The following is a 20,683-nucleotide window of genomic DNA, read 5'->3' as shown; positions in this document are numbered from 1 at the left end:
CGAATCGAAGCATTGCTGTTGTGCTCCATTCCGAATTTGTATGATCCTCTGGTCTGGTGGGTCCTGTCACTTCTGGTTCTGTTTTTTTTAGCAGCGGTCTATTTCTATGTGTTTGTTAATGGAGTCCTGCGTTGAGAACTAGGCCTCCAGAAATTCCCTTGCACGTTTGTTGTTCGCTTGTCCCAGTATAGTCACTTTGTCCCAGTCAAACTGATGGCCCTCATTGTCTCTGTGTATTGAGACAAATGAATATTGGTCGTGTCTTTTTACCGCCAGCTAACCATTTCAACTCCCCCTCCCATTCCGCAGACGACATGTCCATCCTGGGCCTCCTGCAGTGCCACCGGTTGCAGGAACAGCAACTCATATTCCGCTTGGGAACCCTGCAGCCCAATGGTATCAATGTGGACTTCACAAGCTTCAAAATCTCCCCTCCCCCTACCGCATCCCAAAACCAGCCCAGCTCGTCCCCGCCTCCCTAACCTGTCCTTCCTCCCACCTATCCCCTCCTCCCACCTCAAGCCTCACCCCCATCTCCTACCTACTAACCTCATCCTGCCCCCTTGACCTGTCCGTCCTCCCTGGACTGACCTATCTCCTCCCTACCTCCCCACCTACACTCACCTTTACTGGCTCCATCCCCCCTCTTTGACCAGTCTGTCTCCTCTCCACCTATCTTCTCCTCTATCCATCTTCTATCCGCCTCCCCCTCTCTCCCTATTTATTTCAGAACCCCCTTCCCCTCCCCAATTTCTGAAGAAGGGTATAGGCCTGAAACGTCAGCCTTCCTGCTCCTCTGATGCTGCTTGGCCTGCTGTGTCCATTCAGCTCTACACCTTGTTATCTCTATAGTCAATTGTGCATTGTGCTGTCTGCAGCTGCAGCTTTTCTGCAGCTTGTTTATTTCAGTATCTTTTGTCTGGATATTTTGGCCAATGCTTGGCTCAATCTCCCAGCATGCTTTATTATCCAATTCTGCTATTTTGAGCAGTCCATCCAGCTACACCAATGTAAATTTTAAAAAATACATGTGGAACCCAGGAACATTTCTTAATCCCAAATAATGTTAAACCTGATTTAATGTTTTATTTCAACTCACTACAGTATTGGAAATCCTTGTGTGAGCTTCTTGTTGTTAAGAGAGGATTGCTTCATTTCAGGAACTCCCCAGAAACGCCTCAGACAACATCTTTCGATTGCTTGGTGTATGAGTCCAACTTTGTTGAGGAGGCCAATGAAATTATCCTGAGGATAGGTAAGTGTTTTGGGGATTTGTGCACATACAGTAAAAACAAATCATCTTCATTCTTCACAGATGCAGAAAACAGCATTCGATCTTAGTAGAGTCAGTTACCCAGAACATTGCTAAAGAGTGCATGCTTACAGAATGCTAAAGTTAGGAATATGGTCTAAGTGGGTTTTCACCTCGAATACTTGTAGCAGATGCTTGACAGTACTTAACTGTTTGTTTCCTGCTGCAAGTTGAGTTGTTGCAAAAGAAAAGAAAACAAAGTAAAGCGTATAAATATTAATTAGACTGAGAGCAGTTCATGAGAGTTTTTGGACAGTGAGACGGTCCTGAGTAAACACAACTGCAGTCGATGTTTCCATCTTGAATTTCTCTGGCTCAGAAGTCTTTGACTGGAGTATGAGATGAAGACAGTCAGACACATAAGAGATGGGGAGAAATGCCAAGACAGTTTGCTATAGACTTCAGTTCATCTTGTGGTTCTGAGTGGTATTGATGTGATTATAGTGTACAGAGTAAGAGGAACTCAGATGAAATGAGGAATGTTGAAACTAATCCCATTCCGGTAAATATAATGTACTTGGTACCAGTGGGGATAAAAGGACAGCCAGAAATTCATCTGTGGCTCCTTGGAACAGGATGCAGGAAGCTGTCCGAAATGGAGAGGTGGAAAAGGAGGAAGAAAACAGAAGCACAATATGGTGTGTATATAAGAAATTAAATAATTAGGAGTGTGGTTAGTATGTTTTCTTAGCAAGGTTGTGAGTCCCAAATAGTTTGTATGCTACCTAATGCCAGTTTAACACACTTGTCAAACGGTTTGAAAAGTTATTGGAGAGAAGAGAGGGAAATCCTCGTTGTGACCCATTGTGGGATCAGCAAGTAGGCAAGAGTAAACAAGGGCGTCTTGTTTGGATAGTACAGTAACACTTGAGCTAAATGACAGAACAGGACCTTGGGAATTCTAACTTTAGATCATTACCCAAGCCTTGTGCAAATCAGCACAGGGATAATCAGAGTAGGGAGAGGGTTGAAGTGAAAGAGAGGTTCCATTTCAAGGACACTGGAACCAGTATTGGAGCAGCTTATTGATCTACGAGGGAGTTTCTCACTGTGATGACCTCCATCAGGGATCTGGGTCGTAGCAGAATGAATCATTATGGTGGGTCTTTCCTGGAACAGGTTTCTGACCTATTGCAGAATAGGGTGTTTACAAGGAGTTTGAACTAGTAAGTGGCGATGATGACCGAATGGGGGAAAAGATAGTTTAGATGATTGTTTCAGAAAACACAGAAACATAGAAAATAGGAGCAGGAGGAGGCCATTTAGCCCAGTTGAGCCTGCTTCGCCATCGTTATGATCATGGCTGATCATCCAGTTCAGTAGCCTGTTCCTGTCTTTCCTCCATATCCTTTGATCCCTTCAGATTTAGTAATGAGCCAGCTTATGCTAACAGCCTAATGGGACATAAACATCTGTTTAATAACAATCATAATATGATTGAGTTCAATGTTGTGTATGAAAGACAGAAATGCAGAACAGTTACTAAGATGCTAAATTTTAATAATCTTCATTGGAACAAGACAAAAACTGTCCACAGTAAACTGGGCAACTCTTAATGGGCAATCAGAGGTGTGTTCAGAAATGTATTTGCCATAACATAGAACCATTGATACCCTGAAAAGATGAGCATTCTACTGGCCAAAAGTATAGCCATGGACAATTAAGTAGTAAGAGACAAGATAAGACTAAAATAACGTGTGAAAATGCAAAAACAGGAAAGGGAGTATCAAAGAAACTTACAAAGATATCTGAATCAACAAAATTATTACAATTATATCAGGAAAAAATGGTGATGAGAAGAAGTGAGCCCTTGAAAATTGATATGGCGAGATTGTAAATGATAAAATAATGGCAGTCATGATGAACAATTACTTTGTGTCCATATTTACAGGGTAGTTAACAGTCAGTGTGTCAGATATACCAAGGAAATGAATGTTGAATCAAATTCACAAAGTTATGCAGGAATGCAAGTTTTGTAGGGGCTCTAAGAGCCTGCGAAGGGATATAGTTAGGTGAAGTGAGTGGGCAAATACTTGGCAGATGGAGTATAATATTGCAAATATGAGCTTGTCCTCTTAGGGAGGAAGAATATAAAAACATAATATGTTTTAAGTAAGAGAGACTGCAGACATGTGCAGTACTGAGGGATCTGGATATCCTATGCATGAATAACATCAAGTTAATGTGCTGGTACAGCAAGTAATTAGGAAAGTAAATGACGTGTTGATCTTTACTGTAAGGGTAATGAAGTATTAAAGTAAGGAATTGTTGCTGCAAGTCCACAGAGACTTAATGAGATTGTAATTGGTGTACTGTGTACTGTTCTGGTTTCCATATTTATAGAAGGATATAACGGCATTGTAAACAGTTTGAAGAAGGTTCACTCAACTGACGCCTGTGTCAAAGGTGTAATCTTGTGAGGAAAGTTTAAGCAGGTCTGAAGAAGGGTCTAGGCCCGAAACGCCAGCTTTCCTGCTCCTCTGATGCTGCTTGGCCTGCTGTGTTCATTCAGCTCTACACCTTGTATTCTTGGATCTATAGATATTGGAGCTTAGAGCAATGGGTTGAATCTCATTGAAATGTATCAAATCCTGAGGGAATGTGACAGGGTAAATGATGAGAGGATGTTTCCCCCCTTGGTGAGGACATAGTTTAAAATAAACTGTCTCCCATATAAGATTGAGATGAGTAGGATTTTATTTCTCGCTCAGAGATTTGTTAATCTTTGGGATTTGCTTCTTCAGAGAGGAGTGGAGGCTGACTCAACGAATATATTCAAACCTGAGTTAGACAGCTTATTGGTCTACGAGGGAGTTGAGAAACATGGGGACAGGAAGGAAAGTCAGAGTCAAAGCTACAATTGGATTGGCCATGATCTTTTGGAATACTGAGCAGGCTTGAGGGGCTGAATGGCCTGTTCCTGCTGCTGATTTTAATGATCTCATGAAACAAGATGAACAGAAGCTTGGTTATGGTACTGGAGGAATTACTGGCACTAAAGAGCAACACATCCCCAGATGGTTTCTATCCATGACTGACAATAACCACTATGCTGCTGTCTGGAGCAGCAAGATGTGGAGGAGGGGGCAAAAAAATGAAGCCTTTTTGAGAAAATTTGTACTGAAACCCTGCATTTTAAACAAATCACTCCATAAATCATCATCAATACATCCAAGAGGGAAGAAGCTCCCACCAAATGAGCCATTGCCACGCTGTGTCACTACATCCAGGGAAGCGTGCCGAATCAAATTAAAACCTCCTTAGACCCGAGAAAAAAGCTAGGACACCAATTGGCTGGGGTTTTGGAGAGCTGCGAAGCGATGTGTAGGGTTTGAATTTCATTAATAAATTGGGCATGAGCAGCAAATGTTAGCCTGAGTTTGATTGGGTCAAGCAGGGTTTTGGTTATTTATGGATAAGTCAGTTATTTGTTTTTCATTAACAGAAATAAACATAACTGCATCTGAATAAAATTTATTAGGGTCAAGGTAAACATCATTTAACGTTTCACGTGTACACTGGTGTAACTCGTGGTGAGACCTTCCACAATTCAACATCATTCACCAACATTATGTGGGAGCTGGACTACAGCGTATCAGTAAAAGCAGTGTGTTGTTCATTGCAAGCATTTTGTTGATGTTGGTGGTTCCCTTGTTAAATTTGACTTTGCAATATGTATCATTTCAATTTTATTCAAATGTACAGAATAATTTGAAGATTTTGCATGATTAAAGGTAAATGTTGTATTGCTTTCAATTTATTCTGTTTATGGAATGTTGGCCAGCATTTATTGTCCTTACCTAATTGCCCTTTCAACCAGTGCTTCATCTTGCCTGATTGAAAGCACACAACACCTGGTTATAGTCCAACAGGTTTATTTGAAAACAAAAACTTCCTGAGAGTCAGTCCTCCTTCAGGTGTTAGTGAAAGAGATAGTATCAGACACAGAATTTAAAAGTAAAAGATCAAAGCGTCACACTAATGATGAGGATGTACTAAACAAACCTAAGATGCTGTTAAATCTTTAATCAGTTAGAAGGTTTTAATTGATTAATATGTATATGTAAATCCCCAAATTCCTTTCAAATCCCTGTCCTGTGATCTTCCCCTATGCCCCCACTTCTCGCCTTCAAACAATCTCAAACCATAAACAGAACATTGTTCACAGCAAACTACCCAGTCTTCAGGACAACATCAACCACAACACGATACAGTCCTGTCATTGGCAACCTCTGCAAGACATGTCAGATCATCGACGTGGACACTACCATCACACATGGGACACGACCCACCACATGCACGGCAGATACTCATGTGACTCGGCCAATGTTGTTATCTCATACGCTGCAGGCGAGGATGCCCTGAGGTATGGTATATTGGTGAAACCATGCAGACGCTATGACAACGGATGAATAGAGACCATGCAATATTCACCAGACAGGAGTGTTCCCTCCCAGTGGGGAACACTTCAGCGATCAAGGATATTCGGTCTCGGATCTTTGGGTAAATGTCTTCCAAAACGGACTTTGGGATACACGACAACTCAGAGCCGCCGAGTAGAGGCTGATAGCCAAGTTCGGTACCCAAGGTGGCCTCAACTGGGATCTTGGGTTCATGTTGCACTACAGGTGACCCCACCACACTACACACTCTCACACATGCATACGTACACATACACTCACTCATTCACTCTCTCTCTCATTCACTGTCTCTCTCTCTCTCTCACGCGCACACACACACACACACACACACACTCTTCCAACCACCCGCCCCACCCCCCCACTCACACACACAACACGAATGTATGGGGTGAATTTGTATTTGCAGATATATTTTATTTTGTTCAAAAAGCACACAATTTATAGACAGTCAGTCAATATGATGTTTTATAAATTTCTACTTTAGAAATAAAACAGTCTGACTCCAAACCAAACTAAAACACAAACAGATTCTAAGCAAGGCCTCACACTTAACATACATTGTCTGACCTAAAATGTCACCTCTTTACACTGATAAAACCTTTAGTTCTCTCAGGACCATGACTTGAAAGGAATTTGGGGATATACATATACATATTAATCAATTAAAACCTTCTAACTGATTAAAGATTTAACAGCATCTTAGGTTTGTTTAGTATATCCTTATCAATGGTGTGAACCTTTGATCCCTTACTTACAAATTCTGTATCTGATACTACCTCTCTCACTGATGCCTGAAGAAGGACTGAGGCTCCAAAAGCTTGTGATTTCAAATAAACCTGTTGGACTATAACCTGGTGTCGTGTGGTTTCTGGCCTTGTTCAACCCAGTACAACACCGGCACCTCCACATCCTGATTGAAAGTGACTCTCTAAATTCTGGCAGTGTGAAACAAGAGGCTTATGGAACAGTTAGCCGAATGTGTTGTCTGGAAATCGCTGTCATTCTTTCATTAAGGATAGAGTGGCTGATCACCTTACCTTACAGCTGATCAGAGAAAGCCAGCATGAATTTGTAAAAGGGAGGTCATGCCTGATGAATCTAATTGAATTCTTTTGAAGAGGTGATTAAAGTACCAGACAGGGTTTTTTAATTGGCTTGCTGAAGGCATTTGATAGAGTGTCTCATAAGAGATTGTTAAAGTTAAATCTCATGGAATTAAATGACTGATCTGGTTTAGACATTGGCTGAATGACAGAAACTGGAGAATAGAGGTAAGAGGCATGTTTTCTAATAGTCAGGATGTGATATGGTGTCCTACAAGGATCTGTGTTTCAGCCTCAACTATTCACTGTATTTACTAACAGTTTAGGTGATGGAATAGGAAATCACATGATCAAATTTGTGATGGCAGCATAAGATTACAAAGCTATCAACAAATTAAATGAATAGGCAAAAATGGAAATCAACGTAGGCAATCATGAGATGGATCACTTTGGACCAAAATCTAGAAAGTAAGTCACTTGAAACAGTCACCTAATCTGTTCTGAGGAAGGGTCACCAGACCTGAAACGTTAACGCTTGTTTTTTCCTTCACAAATGCTGCCAGACCTGCTGAGCTTTTCCAGCAACTTTGTTTTTGCACTTAATCTGTGTTTGGTCTCCCCAGTGTAGAGACCACATTGTTCGCACACTGTTCGCAATGCAATCTCCTCTACATTGAGGAGACCAAATACGGACTGGGTAACACCTCCATTCAGACTACAAGCACAAACCAAAGCTTCCATTGGCCTATCATTTAATTCTTGTCTTGCTCTGATGTTGACATTTATGCCTTTGGCCTCCTGCACTGTTCCAGTCATTAATCAATATATACATGAGGAGCAGTAGCAGCTCATCTTTCAGTGGGGTACTTTACAGTCTTCCACACTCAACACTGAGTTCAACGATTCCAGATCACAAACTTTGACCCCAAAATTGTTGCTTTTTCTCCCTTGAATTTTTAAAACTTTCCCTGCAGTCAGCAGCTCAGCAGGCACATCTTTTGCTTCTTTGTTTCTTTTCATGCCTGTTTCCGCTCCTTTTGAATAAAAACAGCATCCAATGGCTCCTCTTTTGGAAATTACACCTGAAGAGGTTAATTTGCCGTGTTCCCTGCATATCAATACGATTGATCTTTTCTTGATTGAAACCCTGTCCTTCTGATCTTTCAGCTGCAGGATTCCGACACACTGAGTGGTTCGTGTGACACGCTAATGGAGGTGGCCAGCTGGGTTTGTCACCTTGTTGTATGGTTACTTCATCTGATTTGATTTATGCTGCAAAGACTGCCTGGATGTGCTGTGGTAAGAGAGGGACTCCTCGAAATCAACATCGAACATCACCAACAAAGGCTGCATCTGACTCGGAAGAACCATTGCCATACAGCAAGTGTGAATATGAGAGAGAGAAGGGCAGGACTCTTTAGTGTCTCTACATATTTCCTACATACAATGGAGCCATCAATGCTGATGTGACAGGATTCTCTGAGTAAGGAGAAATAACTGCAGGTTTTAAATACAAAGCAGAAGGTTATCGAAACTGTTTCTTGTAGCCAATGGAGTATGTGCATTGAAATTGCTAGAACATCGTTCTCTTGCTCTACCTCAGGACAGTGGCTAGGAAACCAATTTGCACTATTCCCACCTCCACTCTTACAGTAAGGATTATTTACTGTATTAGTACTATCACATGATGTCCTTAACCTGTCTCCTCAACTTGCAGTCCATTGGTCCAGTAAGACGTGTAGCTGTCAATATTGTCTCTGATTGTAACATAATATAGTCTACTGTCTGACGCCCTTGTGGCAGAGTCTGTGGTGTTCGGTTTTTAGTCACAGCTCAGTTGGCCACAGTATGAAAACTTCACATACCTACTGTAAAATGATTCATTTTCAGGTAGGGTGTGGGGCCTAGTTCTGATGTTTGGTGTGGGGGTTAGTTATAATGTTTCATTGGTTTCGGGTGAACTTTTTTGAGGGTAATTATAATGTTTCACTGTTTTGGTGGGTGGGAGTGTTATAGAAAAACAATGCTCAGGGGCACCCTGGGAGCTGTGAGGAAAGCAGTATTTCACACCCCTGTACTGAAACTGATTGGGCCTCTCCAAAGTGAAGAGGATGTGGTGATAATGCGAAAAGGGAGCCTGCATCCCCTGCACTTTTCTTCAGTGCACAGGGGCCAACTGGCAACAGCTGAACCCATGGTGAAAAATTACATAGAAAGTAATCAAGGTCTTGTGGTGCAGCGGTAGCACCCTACCCCTGGACTGTGAGGTCTGAGTTCAAGTCCCACCTCCTCCAGAGGTGTGTTATAACATCTCTGAACAGGTTGATTAGGAAAATAGGTTAATTTTTTAAAAAAGTAATCAGGAGGCCCTCTTGTGGTACTGAGGTAGAGTTCCTACCCCTGGACTTGGAAGCCCAGGTTCAAGTCCTACCTACTCCAGGGGTGTGTAATAACATCTCTGTACAGGTTGATTAGGAAAAATAGGTTAAACAAAATAAAAATAAAATAATCAATTTGAGCTCAGACTGAGGACACAGTGAATAAAGGCATTGCTGGTTTCTAGGACTCAACCACTCATTTGTAATGAGTTATATGATCTCTATATTTTTTTCCTTATTCTCACATTAGATGCAGGTGTCGCTGGCAAGATCAACACTTGTTATCCATTCCAAAATGCCCTTGAACTGTTTGGGTATCCATACCATATCAGGGGGCATTGTTGTGGGTCTGGGGTCACATGTAAGCCACACCAGGTCAGGTGGCAGATTTTCTTGAAGGACATTAGTGAACCAGATAGATTTTTTACAACAGTGGCTAAGTGGTCACTGTGAGAGAAACTATTTTTTTGAATTCCAGATTTTCACTAAGGTATAGCATTTGTCTTTCTTAAAACCAGTACAAAAAAAAACTGATGGGATATTGGTCATTATCTTAAAAGGGGTCAGAATATGAAGGAATGGAGGTTATGCTTCATCTATACAGACCTCTGGTAGATGTCACTACAGTCAGTTGTGGACACTATAGTTCAGAAAAGATATACTAACCTTAGAGAGGTTACAGTGCGCATTCAGCAGAAGGACATGGGACATTAAAGAGTTAACTTACCAGGACAGTTTGCTTGAGTACAGGAGATCACAGGGTGATTTAATTTAATAAATGTTTAACATGATTAAAGAATTTTATGAGGTAGATAGAAACTACTCCCTCTGGTGAAGGAATTCAAAATAAGGGGAGGGGGACATAATCTAAAGTTAGAGCCAGGTCATTCAGAGCAGATATCAGGAAGCAAATGGAAATCTGGAACTCTCCTCCAAAAAAGCTACTGAGGCTGAGGATCAATTTAAGTTGTCAGAACTGAGATTGATAGATTTTGTTGGGCAAGGGGCTTTGGCACCAAAGGCAAATAACTGGAGTTTGGATGCATTTGAGGTTCCTGGCTTGTGAAAACAACAAGCAATTGCTATTTCAAAAGACTGTGTTTGTGACCAATGTCACCACTAGGTGGAACACTACATGCACAACGTCACCTCCCAGTATTTCTGTGGCTGGTATAATAGGCTCCTGCAGGCAGGGCCTCATTTGGAATATTCCCAGCGATCTCACTTGCCTTAATGGAGTGTCTAGTTTGAAAATTTGTCACACTGGGAATATTACAATAAATACTTGATTTTTATTATAAAACAGTTTGAGTAAGACATAACAAATGTCAAATGAAACCAAATCTTATGGCATCAGTATGTTACAATAACAGTCTCTGAAGTTTCAGCTGTAAAATGTACTGTACAATATCACAAAAGGCCACCAGTGATTGTTGTATTTTGTATGTCAGTATTTGTGGTGTCTGTGGTACACTGAAAGAAGCAGGATTCGACCCATCACCGAGGTTGTTTGTGCATGCTCATGAAATGGCAGTCCATGTTTGGAAAACACAGTCCAATTCCAAGTAACACAAACACATTCTCCCCGTGTCTTTGCGGGTTTCGTCTGGGTGCTCTGGTTTCCTCCCACAGTCTAAAGATGTGCTGGCAAGGTGAATCAGCTACGGGAAATGCACGGTTACAGGGATAGGTTCGGGGGTGGGTCTGTGTGGGATGCCCTTTGGAGGGCTGGTGGGCTGAATGGCATGCTTCCTCACTGTAGGGTTTCTGTAATTCTATTCAATGATTCTAAGACTACAGGACAGATTTTTGTGAGCTGATGTTGTGATGGAATGGGGACAAAGGGCTGCATATTCTATTCCTGGTTAGGGTTTGTACATGATCGTAAAAGGATATTGGGGTGGCACAGCAGCTCAGTGGCTAGCACTGTTGCCTCACGGTGCCAGGGACCCGGGATTGATTCCAGCCTTGGGTGACTGTCCGTGTGGAGTTTGCACATTCATCTGCCTGGATTTCCTCTAGGTTCTTCGGTTCCCTCCCACAGTCCAAAGTGTGCAGGTTAGGTGGATTGGCTATACTAAATTGCCCATAGTGCCTAAGGTAGGGGGTGGATCTGGGCAGGAAGCTGTTTGGAGGGTCTGTGTGGACTCAATGGGCCAAATGATCAGCTTCCACAATGTAGGGAGTCTGTGGTCTTATGATCAGGCTAAACTGTGATGAATTATTTGGTCAAATAGTAAGTTCCTGTCTTCTGTGCTTTTCAGTCTGTGCGTTTCTATTCATGAGAGTACACGGGCTTGGGTGTTTTTGCAGTCAGCAGCCATTGTTTGTCGAACTATCTTCTGCTAAGTTTTTGCACGTTTGGGTGTGAAGGGGAGAAAATTGACACAATGAGCCATGTTACTCACCCATGATAACTTGCAATGCAGTTCTTTTGAATGTTACTGAACAAATTTCTCTTGTCTCTGTAAGGGCTGAAGGGGAGGTGAGGCGAAGATCATTTCGTGCAATAAATATGTTTATTTGTGTGCTTCTGTTAGTAAAAGTCTCTGGGTAAGGGGAAGTAAAAGAGAATTCAAGAAAGAATTAAGTAATTAACAGAAGAGAAAAAACTTTGCAAGTTTACTGGGAAAGTGGGACCAGATGAGATGCTGCTAGAAAGAGCTTGAACACACAAGACAAACTGAATGAGGTTCTTTGTTGTAACAGTTCTGTGATTCTAAGTATGAAGACTTTGAGTGTTGCATAATGTACAGTTTTGTGTTGTAATTGTAGGCAGCTAGCCGAAATGATCTTCAATAAAGGATGGAAAAAGGAAAACGTGTTTGTATTTAATAATATCTTGAATTTATGATACCATTCACAACTTCAGCAGCAATTCACACTGCAGCCATTAACATACTTTTAAAAAGTCATAATAGTCGTACTGCATTCAACACAAGAAAGTGTGTCACAGTAATTCTCCCACAAACAACAGGGAGATAATGTGCTTTAGTGATGTTAGTTAAGAGATAAATATTTTAATGACTGATGCAGGATCTCTGACTCCAGAATTTTTTTTTAATAAAATATCAAATGTTTCCATTATGACAAAAAAACCCAATTTTTAAAAAATGTACCAAAACAACTGCCATGATACTTAAGTTGTTCAAACAGATTTTGAGAATTTGAAAGAATTTGAAATGGCAATCAGCATTATTACAGGAAAGCTCAAGCAGGTTTGACAAGTACTGGATGACAGGATATGGTGGATCATGTGCTTAACCAGCCATTTCTGCAGTACCAAGACCGATGATAATTGAGACTTGTGTTTCCCTGGGTTTATTCCACTGAGAGTAGGGGATAATTGCTGCCGTCCTGGAAGAAAGCTGTCAAACAATCTCTATGTCATGGATTTCATCTTCTTGGATATTAATTTGAGCCTGGAGCCAAGTAAGGAGATCGCCAGGCATCCTGCAACTGTGATGTGATTAAGCATGGTAGGCACCCAAACAAGTTGAAGAATTTTCACATGGCAAAACCAGAAAGTAAATATCCTATATTTTTTTAAAACTTTAACTGATGGTACATAAAGATTATGCTGTTATATAAATTTGTTTTCTAAAATAAACTGCATATCCAGTTTCTCCTGCAAAAAATAAATGTTCCTGGTAGATGTCGTTGGTTGTTTTGATTCATAATCTCCACCGTGTTGTGTGCTTCATTCAGGAGTAAGTTCTCAGGTTTTCTTGTTTTCCATAAACATTTTCAGAACATGTAGTTACCTAATTTAACCAAAGACAGATCTAACTACCTTGCTGTCTATTACATTAGATTTCAAGTAACTCAATGTTTCTGCCATCTGGCACCCCCACCCTGCTCCTTAACCTTTTGGAATCCCCCCAACCCCCCAATGTAATTTAGTGTAACACAACACCTGCCACAGTAAATTGACAGAATACAGTAAAGTTACCCTGCTTTAAGATCAACTATCATTACAGGGTCACCACTCGGTTATAAATCTAGTAAATTTGTTTCTCATGAATTCTGATGTGCAAAATATAATAATATTCAGAAAGATTTCATGACTTTTCCTTCAAAACATTACTGATCTGAAACAGGTCATTGAAGAGAAAGAATCTAGGATCAGATCAGAAAGTTTGTCATAGAATCCCTACAGTTTGGAAACAGGCCCTTTGGCCCAACAAGTGCACACCGCCCCCCCTAACAGCATCCCATCCAGACCCATTCCCCTAATTTCCTTTGTCTAACCCACGCAACCTAAACATTCCTGGACACTATGGGCAATTTAGCAATAGCCAATCCACCTACCGTGCACATCTTTGGATTGTGGGAGGAAACCCACGCAGACTCCGGGAGAATGTGCAAACTCCACACACAATGTCATCCAGCCAAGATCCTTTCTCTTCAATGACCTGTTTCAGATCAGTAATGTTTTGAAGGAAAAGTCATGAAATCTTGTGGAATAAGTCTGAAATTGTTGGAGGGAATAATTCATTAGTCACCTACCAGTGGTCATATCATTAACTAAGAAAAGATTTGCAGCTTGCAGCAAATGGAATGTAATAATTGTGGAGTTTTAAAATCTTTTTATTGACTAGATCAATCCAATTAGCAAATATGATTTTGAAGAATGCTTATGTGAGGTCTTCCTGGAACATTGTGCAAATAATTAGGCATAAAGCTAATTTGGATCTAGAATTGCACAATGGTGCACGATAAATTAGTAATCATAAAGTAAAGGATCATCAGGGGAAAGGGGACCTTAATACAATTTAAGTATAAAAACAACATATTCTAGGCTACAAGACGTTAAATTAAACAAAGCCAGAAGAACATGAGAAAAGGATGCAGTCAGCATCAACTGGGAAAGTGGACAAAAGGATGATGTGGAGGTAATGCCAGAAAGGAGAATGGAGAAAGGAGATTAGTCAGCAGTTATAAGTAACACAATAATTAACAATAGATGCTTAATTAATTTAGTAACATTGTTAATTAACTCAAACTGATTATCACTGCTTAGGGATTGATGCTAAACCCCTGGGAGTTTGAAAAACAAAAATTAACTGTAATAAATTGTGAAAAGTGAGTAGTTGCTTTGTCTTGTGATTTGCAAAAAGGTAACCATCAGTATTAGTAAGGTTTGTTGATAGTAGTAAGGACTGTGGTTTTTGGAAAAGCTTTGTTGGCATAGGTAACATTAGAAACAGTAAGTTTAATTAGCAGTATCAAGGTTATTAATTTTAAATAGAACAGCCAGCTTGCTCCATCCTTGGGAGTACGTTCTATGTGAGTGCCCTAGATGTCCATTTGTGCTGAAAGAGTTGTCATTTGCAGCAGCTTGAGCTCCAGTTTCAAAACCTAAGCAGCAGCTGGTGTCACAGTGGTGCATCCATGAGGTTTAGAGCGACAGGTATACCACTTTTGTAGATGTGGCAGCTTAAATGTATGCCAGGAGAGGGAATGGATGCCCATCATAGATTCCCTACAGTGTGGAAGCAGGCCATTCAGCCAAGTCCACACCAACCCACTGAAGAGCATCCCGACCTCACCTACCTCATTCCCACATTTTCCATGGCTAACCCACCTAACCAACACACCCCTGGACATTATGGGCAATTTAGCATGGTCAATTCCCTGAACCAGCACATCTTTCAAATGTGGGAGGAAACTGAAGCACCCAGAGGAATCCCAAACAGGCACGAGGAAGAATGTACAAACTCCACATGTTCAGTTGCCCGAGGGTGTACATCATTCAGAGAAATACTACAGTAATCCCCTGAAGGTATCTGACTTTCCAGTCAGCGTTCAGTTCTGAAAACCGATGGTTTGTCTCAGGAGCACAGCCAGAACCAAACCTACAGAACAAGGCATAACTTTATATGATCTCACAAAGGCGGCTAGAAAAGCCATAAAGATAAGATTTGCGTTAGGGGAATACATGGATGATTTTGCTGCTGCAGACTTGAATCAAAGATGATGTGTTGCCTCCCTGGAGACAAGGTCAAGGATGTCTCAGCTGCAGACCACTCTCAAGATAGAGGATGAAGCAGTCATTCTGGTACAAAAGACAGGGAGGTCAGGTCCAGCAAGCAGAATTCAGGGAGCTAGGTAGGAAGTTAGCATGATCAACCTCAAGATTAGAATCTTCCAGGTGACAAAAGAAAATCATGTTTGAGTAACTTGGGAGATTGTTGAAAAGGTAATGGGGGTTGGTCATGGCAATAATGTTAGTAACGTGTAATGGGCCTCCAAAAGGCAATTGATACTACACAACAGACATATAAAAGTAAAGCTCATGGAATAAAAGGGTCAGCAATAACATGGATGCAAAATTGGCTGTGACAAGAAATAGTGTTTTTTTTCCTGCTGAGAACCAACTTGTGTAGTTACCCAGGATTAACATTGAGATTTTTGTATTTCCCTGCTATAAATTAAAACTAAAGATCTTGGTATACAGGGTACAATTTTAAAAAATGTAGACGCTACAATACTTGGAAGTACTGTTAACTGAGCATAGTGTAGAAATTAAAAGGATTAACATGTTGATTGACTGGTTGGATAGCAGGTAAGGTTCAATGCACATGTGAGGTGATACATTTCAGTAGGAAGAACATGGAGACACCATATAAACGGTACAACTCTAAAAACAGTGCGGCACCAGCTGTGGGTGTGGTTTGTGCAGTAAAGGTTGAGAGTTGTTATTAAAACCATAAGATATAGGAACAGTAGGCCATTCAGCCACTCAAGCTTGATCCACCATTCAAATGGATAATGGCTGATCTGATATTCATGCCTACTTTGCTGCCCTTTCCCCAGAACCCTTGATTCCCCTACTGATCAAGGATCTCTCAGCCTTAACAAGGCTCAAGGTCTTCCACCACGCCCCCCCCCAGCACTCTGTGGCAAGGAGTTTCAAAGACTCTCGATCCTCAGGAAGTCATTCCTCATTTCATTAATCAGACTATCTTCTCATTTAATTTGTTTTCCCTGCTAGCATTATCTGTTCAATAAAATCAAGTCTTTTCAGATACAAAACTGGTGTTGAGAAATTAATTATTCATTAAGTCTGGAATTGATCATTTAAAAAGTCTCATTAGGAACCATTGGGAATTGGTCTCAATGATGGTAGCTTTGTGCCCATTGCACAATTACCCCCATTCCCATGTGTTACAGCTTTCCTTCATTTAGATAACTTTTGTTCTCCCTTCCAAAACGAACTTCACGTTTTCCCACCTTATACTCCATTTGGCAACGCAAGTTTATGGCTCAGCTTCTAAAGATGAGGAATTTCAGTTATGAAGATATACTGAAGAGTTTGGGACAATTCCAATAAGTTGGCAAAGAAATTTAAATATTCAAAATCAAGAGACACCTACACAGAACAGGGAGATAATGAAGGAGGCAGGTTCAATTGAGGCATTTGAAAGGGAACAAGATAGTTGTTGAGAAGGAATGATATGGGAAAGAGCACTAAATGAGCTACTCATCTGGAGTCAGCACAGACACACTGGGCTGAACAGTTCTGCCTTAGCTTTGCCTTATAAAAATCTAAAATGTTTTTAAAATTTAAGTGCTGACAAAATCAGATGAACCGCAACCGGGTATTCAGTGCAAAGACAATGTACAAAAATGGTTTTGGAATCAACTATTTATAATGATCACAGACACACACACCAAGCAGCATCCACACTATCAGTTGGTAACGAGATCCCAACAAGGCAGCTCAATCTCAGAATCCAGACTGCTGACTCCAAAGCCAATGTATATCTGATCTATCAGTACAAGATACTGTACATGTGGATCCTGGATGTTGTGAAAACTGAACAGCCACCAAGCTATGCTTTCTTTATACAGTTTTCAGTTTTGGTCATTTATTGCATTTAAAATACAGTACATTTTTACTAACAGTACAGCATTACAGCAAGTCAATAGGTTGTGGTTTTCATGTACTCTTAATGTAATAATTTTACAATTTTACACCAGCTCTTGTAGAGTGTAGAACAGCATGTGATCCTTTTACCACTGTGAGCCTCTTTCTGACTTCCTAATGTCATTAACAAGACATGGAAAGCCATGCAAGGAGACATCCTCCAACACCAATGGCCCTAATAACAGAACGCTGACTGCCATCACAAATGCTGCGACAGAATGAACTTACCCATTCCTATCAAGCTAATTAATCCCCCCATCAAAACAAATGGAACAGATTATTCCCTGCTCTGTGGAGACCGTGATAACTGCACCAATCCTCCTGCCTTCTTTTACTGTAAAGAGACAAGAGCACCAAATGCCATGGCAGCCAATGATCCATTTGTTCATCTCAGCACAATACATATATCAGATTATAAACATTCTTCAGGGCATGTTAGACTTCCAGAGCACTTTCTTTGTCAAAGTGTTCTGGATGACCCAATGATCCAATAGGAACCAATGCAGCACCATTATGTTCTTACTTGGATAAGACTAGTCGAGAAAATACGTGACATGGGAATATATATGCCTGCAACACGAACAGTCTTCGTACCGATGTTTGCCAGAGATTTACATTGGGTGGCCCAATCCCAAATCTTAAAATATCAAGCTAAATTAGAACCCCAATTCAGCCTCCTTGACACCACTAAGGTGAAAAAGCCTCCTAGGGAGGTAAACAACATTACTGCTGTGGTTGCAATGTCAGGACAGCAGAATAGCATAAACCTAGATTTGCTGAACTCAATCCGGTGGAACTAGTCTGGGTAAAACTATTGGCTTTATCTGCTTAAATCTAATAGCAAACGCTCATTGTTGCTACCTGGCTACCATGATGCCTCCTATCAAACAGCATTGTCAGTAACACAAAGGACATATAAGTATACCTTTGGACACCTAAACAATACTACTGCAATACACCTGTGAGCGAGTCTGTGGCAACAAAACAGGCAGCTGCATTGTTGCAATCAAAGCAAGGCCCATGGGATATCACCAAGAACTTACAATAATTCCCATATGTACAATCAGCCCCCAGTCTAGGCAGGAAAACATCACAAAGGAGCAGCACTTCACCATCTCCAACAATGAATGCAATTCAGCAAACTAACAGCTAAACATTCAGTTATGAGAACTGCACAGACTAGCTACTCAATCCAGAATTCAACCTAGCCCGCCCCCCATCTGCATTACCCCAATGTAAAACCACTTGTTTGCATGAGAACAAAAAGCAACAAGTTTATAAACAATTTAATAAAAGATGAATCAATAACTTCCCCCCTCCCCGAAAAAACAGATCAATAATGTGAAAAACAATGCATAAATAGGTACATAGCTGCCAAGCTGTACACTCCAGCTTGATGTACAAAAGATCAATGCAATTTACTCGATGTAAGACTGCATCAATTCCTCCTGAGTTACCAACGGAATGACACAATATTTAGGAAGCATTTTTCCCAGTACATTCCCTTCAGTTGACTAGTACAAAATGCTCTAGGTAATAGTCTGATAGAAAACCCAAGTATAATACAAAACAAAAACTTAAGTGCTTGAGGAGCAATGGGTACCTTCCACTTGCACCTCATGCGAATAACAAGTGGAAACGCATGTGTTCCAATTTAGCTACGGTGTATTTATTTGAAGATAACAGTAAGGGCTCCCCTCCCAATTTTAACCACCCACCCTATTAAACTTTAGAAAATTGAATAAAAACAGTGAATACCACATATTCCATTTGCACATTTTCACTCCTTAAAAGTCCGTATCCTGACAATATCTGTAAAATCTGCAATATTAAAAAAGGTCCCGCTGTCCATTTCTGATGGAACTAGCATGCTCCAATTAAGCTCTTTCGCCACGTATCCTCCGAGCTAGTTGAATATCCTTTGGCATGATGGTTACTCGCTTGGCATGGATGGCGCACAAGTTTGTGTCCTCAAACAGACCAACCAGATATGCTTCACTCGCCTCCTGTTAAACACAAGGTTAGAAGTTTGAGAGTAAAAGGATTCACCTTAAGTGTGGTAAATCAAAATCGCCTTTCCCATATTCTCAAGTGTTAGACCTACGCACACACACTGAATGTGACCATGTTAGACACACTATTTCTTGTCACACAAGTAGTGATTAACTTCTGTCACCAACATACCATCATAATTTGAACTGGTGATGCTTTCCATCCAAACTCTTATTTTACCCCTTGTCAATTTCCCATAGATTATGCAAAGGATGAACATCCCATATTGAGACAAATAGGCCAATGCTATATACCCTTAGATGCATGTGGCAAGCGTTACATCTTTTTGGTAATTTTTGCTTTAGACCTATGTTAAAAGAATACTTATAAAAATCACTGTTGCAGTGGTAATCTCCAGTAGAAAAGGAACTCTTGACAATGTAGGTCAACTACCAAGAGCATTTGGAGATTTTAAACTCAGAAATTCAACAAAGACCACAGAAAACTTGACAGACTTAACACTCCGATTAATGTGAAACTTCCTGCACGTAACCCTAAAGTACATTCACACCATTCGCTGCAGTAACAATAATATTGACTGTACACACCTGCAGGGCACCAATCGCAGCACTCTGAAATCTCAGATCAGTCTTGAAATCCTGTGCTATCTCACGCACCAGACGCTGGAAGGGTAGTTTGCGAATCAGCAACTCTGTTGATTTCTGGTATCGTCGAATTTCTCTTAGAGCAACAGTACCAGGTCTGAGACAAAAAAGATTACGAAATCAGACAATGAACCAATGACCCTCAGATCCTTAATATAATTCTCTAAATCAATGGCAGATCACTGAAATTTCAGTACTCACAACTGTTTGGAGTGGTTACATTTCAAATCAAGGCTGAAACGGCACAAGACATGCTACTCTACTCCTGGTATCACCTTTGTGGATGATACTCCACAGCTAAGTGCCAAACTGACTCATCTCAATTCAAAAAAGTTGATCTCAAACCCATCTTTATGGATAGCCCCAGACTAAAGCAGACATAGAAGAAAAACATCTCAGACATTTGTGTTTACATTTTGACTCACTGACTCCCATCAACAGGATTATACAGCTGAAGGGGAAAAATGGCGTGTAACACCATGAACACAGCCAGGCTCTGAACGAACTAACAATCTGATTTGCCAGGAGAAACAGCACAATACAACTCAAATCCCAAAAAACCACCTCAAAAAAAGTGAGTAACAACACTCAGTGAATTGATTGCTGACTTAGATTACACACATCTCAATACCTGTAGCGATGGGGTTTCTTCACACCACCAGTAGATGGTGCACTCTTTCTTGCTGCTTTAGTTGCCAGCTGTTTCCTGGGCGCTTTGCCTCCTGTGGACTTACGGGCTGTCTGTTTTGTTCGAGCCATCTTGTGTTAAGCTGGGACTGATACAGTAAGAAATACATTAGAACAGTCCACCGTCTTCATCTCTCCTCAGGCAAATTATCACAGCAAAACAAGCAGGATAAATATGTAACAGAGGAAACTGGAGGAGAAAGTTGAAGATTAGGAAGAAATAGGAGGGGGGGGCAGCGAGGGAAGGGGGGG

General features: G+C 40.9%; 2 protein-coding genes across 3 annotated transcripts in view; one reads left to right on the top strand and one right to left on the bottom strand.

Moving 5' to 3' along the window:
- si:ch211-250n8.1 overlaps nucleotides 1-11,968 on the top strand; it is a 72,770-nt gene extending 60,802 nt beyond the window's left edge. For both annotated transcript variants that reach the window (XM_048611046.1, XM_048611047.1), the window contains 2 exons: nucleotides 1,161-1,255; nucleotides 7,944-11,968. In XM_048611046.1, the coding sequence (XP_048467003.1) occupies nucleotides 1,161-1,255; nucleotides 7,944-7,978 (130 nt within the window). In that variant the 3' untranslated portion in view covers nucleotides 7,979-11,968. The remainder of the gene's footprint in view (nucleotides 1-1,160; nucleotides 1,256-7,943) is intronic.
- A 5,043-nt stretch (nucleotides 11,969-17,011) lies between these two features.
- LOC109922453 (histone H3.3A) overlaps nucleotides 17,012-20,683 on the bottom strand; it is a 4,611-nt gene continuing 939 nt past the window's right edge. Inside the window, exons 2-4 of the mRNA XM_020522503.2 lie at nucleotides 20,376-20,520; nucleotides 19,688-19,841; nucleotides 17,012-19,093 (exon numbers count right to left, since the gene is read on the bottom strand). Of these exons, the coding sequence (XP_020378092.1) occupies nucleotides 18,965-19,093; nucleotides 19,688-19,841; nucleotides 20,376-20,503 (411 nt within the window). The 5' untranslated portion in view covers nucleotides 20,504-20,520 and the 3' untranslated portion in view covers nucleotides 17,012-18,964. The remainder of the gene's footprint in view (nucleotides 19,094-19,687; nucleotides 19,842-20,375; nucleotides 20,521-20,683) is intronic.

Source organism: Rhincodon typus, chromosome 23 (assembly GCF_021869965.1).
Source record: "Rhincodon typus isolate 14 chromosome 23, sRhiTyp1.1, whole genome shotgun sequence".
In the NCBI taxonomy this organism is placed as follows: domain Eukaryota; kingdom Metazoa; phylum Chordata; class Chondrichthyes; order Orectolobiformes; family Rhincodontidae; genus Rhincodon; species Rhincodon typus.
The sequence above is the reverse complement of the archived record's forward strand: the minus strand, read 5'-3'. Positions and strand labels throughout refer to the sequence as shown.